Raw genomic sequence first — 7,860 nt, 5'->3', positions numbered from 1 at the left:
CGCTTGGCAGGCGCCTGGCCTGCGACGCGATTGGCTTCCGCAGCGCTTTCACGTGGAGCAGACGGCGCAGCGTTTGATAAGCAGCAGGAGCGAGGCTGGCGGGGTGCTGAGTCTGCGGGCGAGGATCGGGGGGGACGCACTGGGTGAGTTAAAACCACAGAGAAAGCAAAAGTCCCAAAGCCTCGTGCGGAAGTTACTCCTCCGTCGAGCCGCACGGAAAAGCCCCGATTGCCGTTTGCACGACTGTCCCTCCATATTTATGGGCTTCTCCTCGGGTCCACTTTCTTCTATTTAACGCAGGTAAGCCTGTTGTGCATATAGATATATAGATATATATAGATATAGATATAGATATATATAGAAAAGGAGGTTCCTTTGCAGCGGGGAAAGGTCATGCCTAGGAATGAACGGGGGCGATTTCAGCAAGGTTGCAATCCTGCGCCCACTTGCTTCGGAGCAGAACGCGGCGGGACTTGCTTCCGAGCAAGCCTGGGAAGGATCGGGGTGTTTTATTTTTGCTTCGTCATGAGTCGCGCTGTGGCTGCAACCTAGCGCAGGTTCTCTGACGAAGCGTTTTTGGAAAGCCGCATTTTACAGGAGGGGGTTTCGGATCCTGTACCGTACCTAACTCCTGCTTAAGGAAGGTGCTGGCGTGTTTTCTGTCAGCAAAGCAACTTGCTCCTATCCCTCGTCTGTTTGAGTTAATCTCTTGGTGTAGAATAAGGGCTTGTTTCAGCATAACGACCAGAACTTCCTCTTAGCTCTGCAAGAAAATGGTTTCAGGAAAGATACCTGCTTTTCTAATCTTGCAAACGCAGTGAAAAGACAATGGATTGCATGAGAAGGAAGGGAAGGGGTTTGGCTCTGTGGGCTCATTCTCTTCTGCTTCTTACAACCTTGTCAGAATTGGGAGTCATCCTGTCATTGTCCTCCCGGGCCAACAGAGGGGTGGTGTTCATGAAAAGCCACATAAATAGCTATGCTTTGAAATTTTCCTCCCGGGAGTCTAGAAAATTCCAATAGCCTCATCGCTGGACTCCTCATAAAGTTGATTTGTACTTGCTTAGGCCTAAACGGTCTCCTCTGAGCTTGTGGGAAAGCTGCAGTAAAATAAGGCTTCTCTCACGCCACAGGCGCCAACTATTGTAGTCTTAAGTGATTCCTCTTATAACCCTCTGCATTACTTTAAGACTCTCATAAGTAACCATAGTTGCCTACAAGAAATGTACTTGGGAGGAATAGCTGGCTTCCTGTATGTAATGTACACAGAGAAATTAACGAGATCTCTTAATGTATTTAACTATTGAATTGCTTCAGAGATGGATGAATAGGGATGTATCTGATTAAGTCATATTCAGAGCAGACCCAGTACAAACGATTCCTCTCACTGGGTCTACTCTTGAGTATGACTAAAGCTGCAGTCATAGCACCACTCGCTTGGGAACAAGCCTTACTTATTTCATAGGACTTGCTTCTGAGTAGACATGGGTTAGGATTGTGCTATAAGTTGGATGCCACCTACATATATTTTTAAAAAACAGGGTTGTAGGAAGCATCATGAAAATGTTGTCTGTATGGTACATAAGAGGTTCCATAGAAGGGATTTAAAAAGGAATTATTTCTCATGAATGTTACTTAGATGCTTTTTTATAATTTTAACAGAGGATAGGCATGCTTTCCTTTTCTTGTGCATTGGGAGCCGTGATTACCTTCCAAGTATGAATCTGCAATCTAAGAACCTTATTCTGCACACTCCTTCTGCTCTGAGCTTTATTGATAAAACAAATACAAAAAGCTTTCATAGGTGCAAAGCAAACATGAATTTAAAAACGTGGCTGACTCAAAATGGCATGTGGAATTCATCCAAGTGTTCTGAATAGGGTGTTATTATTTCATCAGTTCCGCATCTGGCTGCCAGTCACTGTTCTGGCTAATCTTGCTTGTGACTGAATTATTTACAGCCTCCCAGCCAGCAAATGATGAATTATGAACGACGGTGAGTGTAAGCAAAGGGAGCCTTTTGCAGAGGCTTCCCTCCAGCGCATGTCCTCCGGTCCAAACACAAGCCTAATTGATTTTTGTTTACGTTGCAGAATGATAGAAGTCTTGGACCCAAGGCCCCTATCCAGTTCTATCATGCCTGTAGATGTGGCCATGAGAATATGCTTGGCTCGTTCGCCACCTGTGAAGAGCTTTCTCAACCCACTTGACGAATATCAGAGAAGGAACTTTGTGGATCGATTTAAGCCTCTCAGACCGTGCCTCAATGTGAAACGTGAAACTGAGTCCCAAAACAGTGACTGGAAGCGCTCTGCCGGACGAGCCAAGAAGAGAGTCGTCTTTGCAGACTCGAAAGGTCTCTCTCTCACCGCCATTCATGTCTTCTCTGAGTTTCAGGAGAATCCAGGGTGGGATCTTCAGTTTGACCTGCTAGACCTTGAAGACATAACTGCTGGCTTAAAACTACACGAGGAGAAGAACTTGATTCTGGGTTTCGCACAGCCTTCGGCGGATTACTTGGACTTCCGGAACCACTTACAGAAGAACTTTGTGTGTCTTGAGAACTGCACCCTCCAAGAAAGGGCTGTTTCAGGGACTGTGAAAGTGAAAAATGTGAGTTTTGAGAAGAAGGTGCGGATTCGGGTCACCTATGATTCGTGGAAAACCTATTCCGACATAAATTGCGTCTACATGAACAACGTGTATGGAGACTCTGACAACGATACCTTCTCCTTTGCTATTGACTTGCCTCCAGTCATTGCCGCTGAGCAGAACATTGAGTTTTGCGTGTATTACCAAAGCGACGAGCACACATTCTGGGACAATAACGATGGACAGAACTACAAGATTGTCCATGCAGAATGGAAGTCGGATGGAGTCCAAGTTCCGTCTCCCAGGAAAGGCTGCGTGACTCTCAAACCGGCAAGAAAAGGGCACGAGGCAGGCTGTGAACAGCTGGGTAGCCCTCGGATAGCCAATGGCCTCTTCCCTGAATGGCAAAGCTGGAGCAGGATTGAAAGCTTGTCTCCATATTGGTGAATGATAATAAAACACAGAGGCCTCTGTTGCCACCTAACTTTAAACTTCTCAATAAGCATTAGCAAGCCACCTAGAAGGGTAGGCTGACTACTTTTTTTAAAAGGGAAAATGACTGTGAACATTATGCATTTACATTTAAAAACAAAAAAACTACCAGCCACATCTTGGACTTCGGGGGGAGGGAGAGAGAATATGAATTTCTGTGAGAACATCTCCTAATGTAGAAAACGAGTGATTGATATACCATTAACTTGCTGTCCACTTGCCTTAACTAGGGGGCAGCAGAGAGGTTTGTGAAGAAGTAATAGTGTGTGTGGTGGCTTTTTGGGAAGCTGTGATTGTGTGAGGAGGATGTTGCAGAGGTAGCCACACAAAAAAACCTCGTGCCTACTTTTTAAGTTGTAGCGGAGATTGTGTGAGAGAGGCGGAACTGCCAAACCTGAGGCCTGAGTCAAGACAAAGCAGGTCTTGGCAAGAATACAATTCGGTATTTAGGATTGTGGTGAAAAGGGGCCTTAAGTGGGAATGAAGTGGCGAGAGAGAGGGGGGGGAAGGGGTATGGTGTACTGTAGGGGCAAAAGTAAAGCATACAGCAGGAAGCAGTGTGCCTTGTAAGAGCTGTACAGACAGGCAGCACTTCTAACAGACAGCACTTTCCCCATCAGTGAATTACAGCAGTGGGGAAAGCTGCATCTGTTGAATTTCTGACCTTTAGGCTTAGATATGTGTGGAGGGGGTGAGAGGAAGTGTGAAAAGCATAAGGGGCTGGGGAACTGTTCATGTAAATAGGCCCCTGCAAAGCTGTAGACTTGATTTCGGGAATCTTGTCTTTCAACTTGCCAAACAGTAAGCTAATTTTGCAACCGCACTTCACAGGTAGATCTTCATCCTATGTACACAAAGGCTATGCCTTAAAAAAACAAAAATAATCACACAGGGTTTCCTGTGATTGCACGGTTTTGTTTTGAAGAGAGATGGAATGAAACGCCTTAATCCTGTAGACACTGGCTGCTCAACTTGCCTTGTTCAGTGTAGAGACAAACTCTCCTATTATCTTGCTTGTTGTAGAGTTTAGTAATATTTTTCTTCTCCAAGAAATAGCTCTTCACAACAGTAAAATAAAGCTAAGCAATTTAAAAGTCCTTCATATTGAAGGGGTAATAATGTAGCTGCACTTCTCAAGCTAATTGGTCTAAAATAACAGTATGCATCTTGCACATAAATAGAAATAGTTTTCTATACACTTTCTCATACCTCATTTTTTTTGTAGCTGTTACAGACACAGAAAGCTGTTGTTGTGACTTTCTGATTATAGTCTTTAATCTTCCCCAGATATATAGCATTTTGTAAATAATAGTGTAATTTTGGCACGGACTGTATACAAAAAAGCCAATCGGAATAGGAGTGTGTGTACATATCTCTGTGTTCACTTAACCTGTTTTGTAGTGGTGGTGTCTATGGAAGATGCAAATCACATCATTATACTGTTTGTTCCACCAGTACTGACATGGAATTTGTATCGGAAAAAAGGGAAAAGCCTCTTCTCCCCCTGGCCCCCCCACTGTACCACACTACTGTGTAAACAGTTCACTTTAAAAAATAAATTGTGTTTTGATAATTGTGGCAATCTCTTTCTTGGGAAGGACTTGAACATCATAGCATGGCCTTAGCTGAGAGAAAGGTAAAAGCTGGGATTCACTGGGTTGTTCAGTCATTGGCAGAATCAGGTGGCAAACAAACAAACAAGAAGCCCAGGGGATATGTTCCCACCTGCTGTTGGCCATATCTAAGACCTCCCTCTTCCAGAACTCCTAATCATCAGCTAATGACTCTGTGTGCTGCTGAAGAGCAGAGAACAGTTAAAAGCTACTGTTTAACCCACAAAGCTTCCAATATGTCAACACCCCTGGCTGTGCCTGCAGTATAATCTTCCACAGTTCCCCACATTCAGCGGCAGAGCATATGCTCACACTGCCCAGGGTGGGTGTGCTCCCAAGGGAGGCGGGGCACGGAGGGAGCCACCAATGGCGGACATTTGGCGCGATGCCCACCCACGACTGCCAAATGTCACCTCCCCCTCAGCGAAGACACCCAGGGTGGTCCGCACCCCCTACCTCTGCCCCTGCCCACATTCTCACTTTCTCATGCTCTTACGTTCTGTCATCTATCCATCTATGATGCTGCATATGAAGATGGCTGCTGGGTATACAAAGGAGACACACAAACACAAGCTCCAGTATCCCCCATGTCCATGCTTTCTCATGTCAGCAAACTTGCTAGATTGGATTCCCTGCTGTAGGGCTGAGGGTATGTGTGTGCCCTCCTATGGGAGTCTCACAGTCTGGTGTTCAATAGCATGTCTGGTGCATCAATGAAATGGCATGCATTGTGTGCATGCCCTGGTAGCTGAGTGTGGGTGGTACATGAATCGTTCTGTTTGCATATATCAGTATCTCTGCACCCTGCCCTTTGCAAATGCAAACAAAGGCTGGATCATTCTTTAATACAGTTTCCCCTCCTCCTTTCTGCTTATATGACTAGGCATACGTCGCCTGGATTTTTAAATTACTAATATAGGTTATTTGATAACTAGGAACTTCAGTCAGCTGCAATAATTGATAAGCAAACAATATCTTGCTTAAGTGGATTAGCCTTGAGATGCTTGGCTACCAAGCCTTTTTTCCAAATAATGTAGAGTTATCTGTTAGATATAGCACTATTGCAAAGGATCTGGGTAGGTTTTTTGGGCCTTCTCAAAAAACACAAACCTTGCCCCAAAGCACTTTATTCAGGCACTCTTGAAAGAAACTTACCGTATTTTTCCATGTATAAGACTAGTTTTTTCCCCTAAAAAATATTGTGAAAAATTAGGGGGGTGTCTTATACACGGATAGTGTCTCCCATTTTCTTAAATCTGAGTCCCCCAAAATAAGGGGCGTCTTATACATGGGGAAATACGGTACTTTTTTGAGATCCATTTCAATGGGGTTTAGGCCCAGTTTGGGTCGCCCTGTAGGATAACCTCTATCAGAAGAGAGAGAGGGAAAATATGTCCCTATTTTTTGTCCCCAACCTTAGTGACTTTTGATATCAGCGACTTCAACTTGCACAACAGAACTTCTTCCCCTCTTCTCTTCCCATCCCCCAAATCTGTTCCAAAGGGTCAAGGAGATCCTCTGGAGCAAATGTTGTGCACCTGCAAGGAAAGGAGAAGAAGGAGAAGTTCTGTTGTGCAAGTGGAACTCTGGACACACAACATTGGCTACAACCCTAAGAAATGTATTATGGCACGATATTTTGTGGACTAGAATCAACCTCCATCATCAGATGCAAAAATATGAACTTCACTTTTGAATGAAGTGAACCCTTGATGTGTGTTTATTTGGTAAGCAAACCCAGTAAACAGAAGTGAATTATTTCGCATTATTTGGTAAGCAAATCCAGTATACAGAAGTGAAAAATGTCTTGTTGCCTTCATAGTAACATTTGTTGTCAGCAAATGAGAAGAAGAAGAAGAAGAAGAAGAAGAAGAAGAAGAAGAAGAAGAAGAAGAAGAAGAAGAAGAAGAAGTTGCTTTCTATTTGTTAGGCTCTAAATGCACAAAGGCAACATGTTATTTTCATGGAAAACGATTAAAAGAGTCCAGGCTATCCTTTGCTGCGTGTCCCCCCCTCCCTATTTCAATGGAAAGTTGTTAACAGTCAGGACATTTCATTATCTGCAATGCCCTTACAATTCCTCTCAAAGTCTAAGCTTTTTGTTCAAAGCCTTTTTGTTTACCAAATGTCTTTTCATGCCTCAAGGTAAAACTATTAACAAAATTGCTCTCATGGATTTAAAAATCACACAACCATAAGAACATCTCAGAGGGTGCCTCTCAGACAGAAAGAACCTCTCAAAGTTTTCATTTTATTTTTGTGCTGGCTTTTAAGAGAAGAGAGGTATGCTATTTGTCTGTGCATGCCTTGTGGCTTCAGAAATGCAGGGCTCTTTACCACTGTATTAAAATAAGCTTGTGACAAGTCTTACATTGAAGCAGAGACCTTTTGGAGGAGAATCAAACAAAGACTGGCACTGACTTCTAGGAGTCTGTTTCCTCCTGATAATTCTTTCTGCTGCCTTGCATAAGTTGGAGGGACTGTGTGCATGGGCCACACTTTGGGACAGCAATGACATGAGATTATGCATTACGCTTCAAGCAGTTCATTTTTTTAAACAGATGAATAGACTCAGTTGTTAATTATGCTGATTGAAAACAGCTGGAAATAGTAGACCCAAGGATGCATTTCAGAGACTTCACCCCAAACTTGGGCAGCATTGAATGCTGATACTTCATACCATATATCCTCCTGCTGTGACTGTTCTCTATGTAAAATTATCTTCCCTCCTTAGAAATACATTCCAGATTTTCCTCTCCACAGTCTGATTCCCTTTTTCCCTTTAACAAGGGGGAGATTTGTACTGTTTGCATTTCTCATACTATATTGAACAAACATAGATATTCCTCTCCCACCCACCCCAGCTTTGCTATACTTGAGTTTTTAGAAATAGGTTCGTACACACACACACACACACACACACACACACACACACACACACACACACACCTGGCCATCAGCAAGTGCTTTTCACTATTAATGTATACAAAAGCATAGTGAAGAAAAATTCTTCAGATGCTCAAGGTAACTGTTAACAAGGTGATGAGCAGAGTAGTTAGGTATGCATTATCTGTGTAGTTTCCTGGGAAAAGCCTGTTTATAGGATTACCCCTGTGAAATCTAAAGGTAAAGGGACCCCTGACTGTTAGGTCCAGTAGGGGAT

General features: G+C 43.6%; 1 protein-coding gene across 1 annotated transcript; it reads left to right on the top strand.

Annotated features, from left to right (window-relative positions):
- Positions 1 to 31: 31 nt before the first annotated feature.
- PPP1R3C (protein phosphatase 1 regulatory subunit 3C) lies at positions 32 to 4,657 on the top strand. The gene is made up of 2 exons (XM_083503231.1): positions 32 to 300; positions 2,094 to 4,657. The coding sequence occupies exon 2, from the start codon at positions 2,095 to 2,097 to the stop codon at positions 3,037 to 3,039; it is 945 nt and encodes a 314-aa protein (XP_083359357.1). The 5' UTR covers positions 32 to 300; position 2,094; the 3' UTR covers positions 3,040 to 4,657.
- The last annotated feature ends 3,203 nt before the right edge of the window (positions 4,658 to 7,860 follow it).

The sequence above is a fragment of the Podarcis liolepis genome, assembly GCF_965112155.1.
Source record: "Podarcis liolepis genome assembly, chromosome: 5".
Classification (NCBI taxonomy): domain Eukaryota; kingdom Metazoa; phylum Chordata; class Lepidosauria; order Squamata; family Lacertidae; genus Podarcis; species Podarcis liolepis.
The sequence above is the reverse complement of the archived record's forward strand: the minus strand, read 5'-3'. Positions and strand labels throughout refer to the sequence as shown.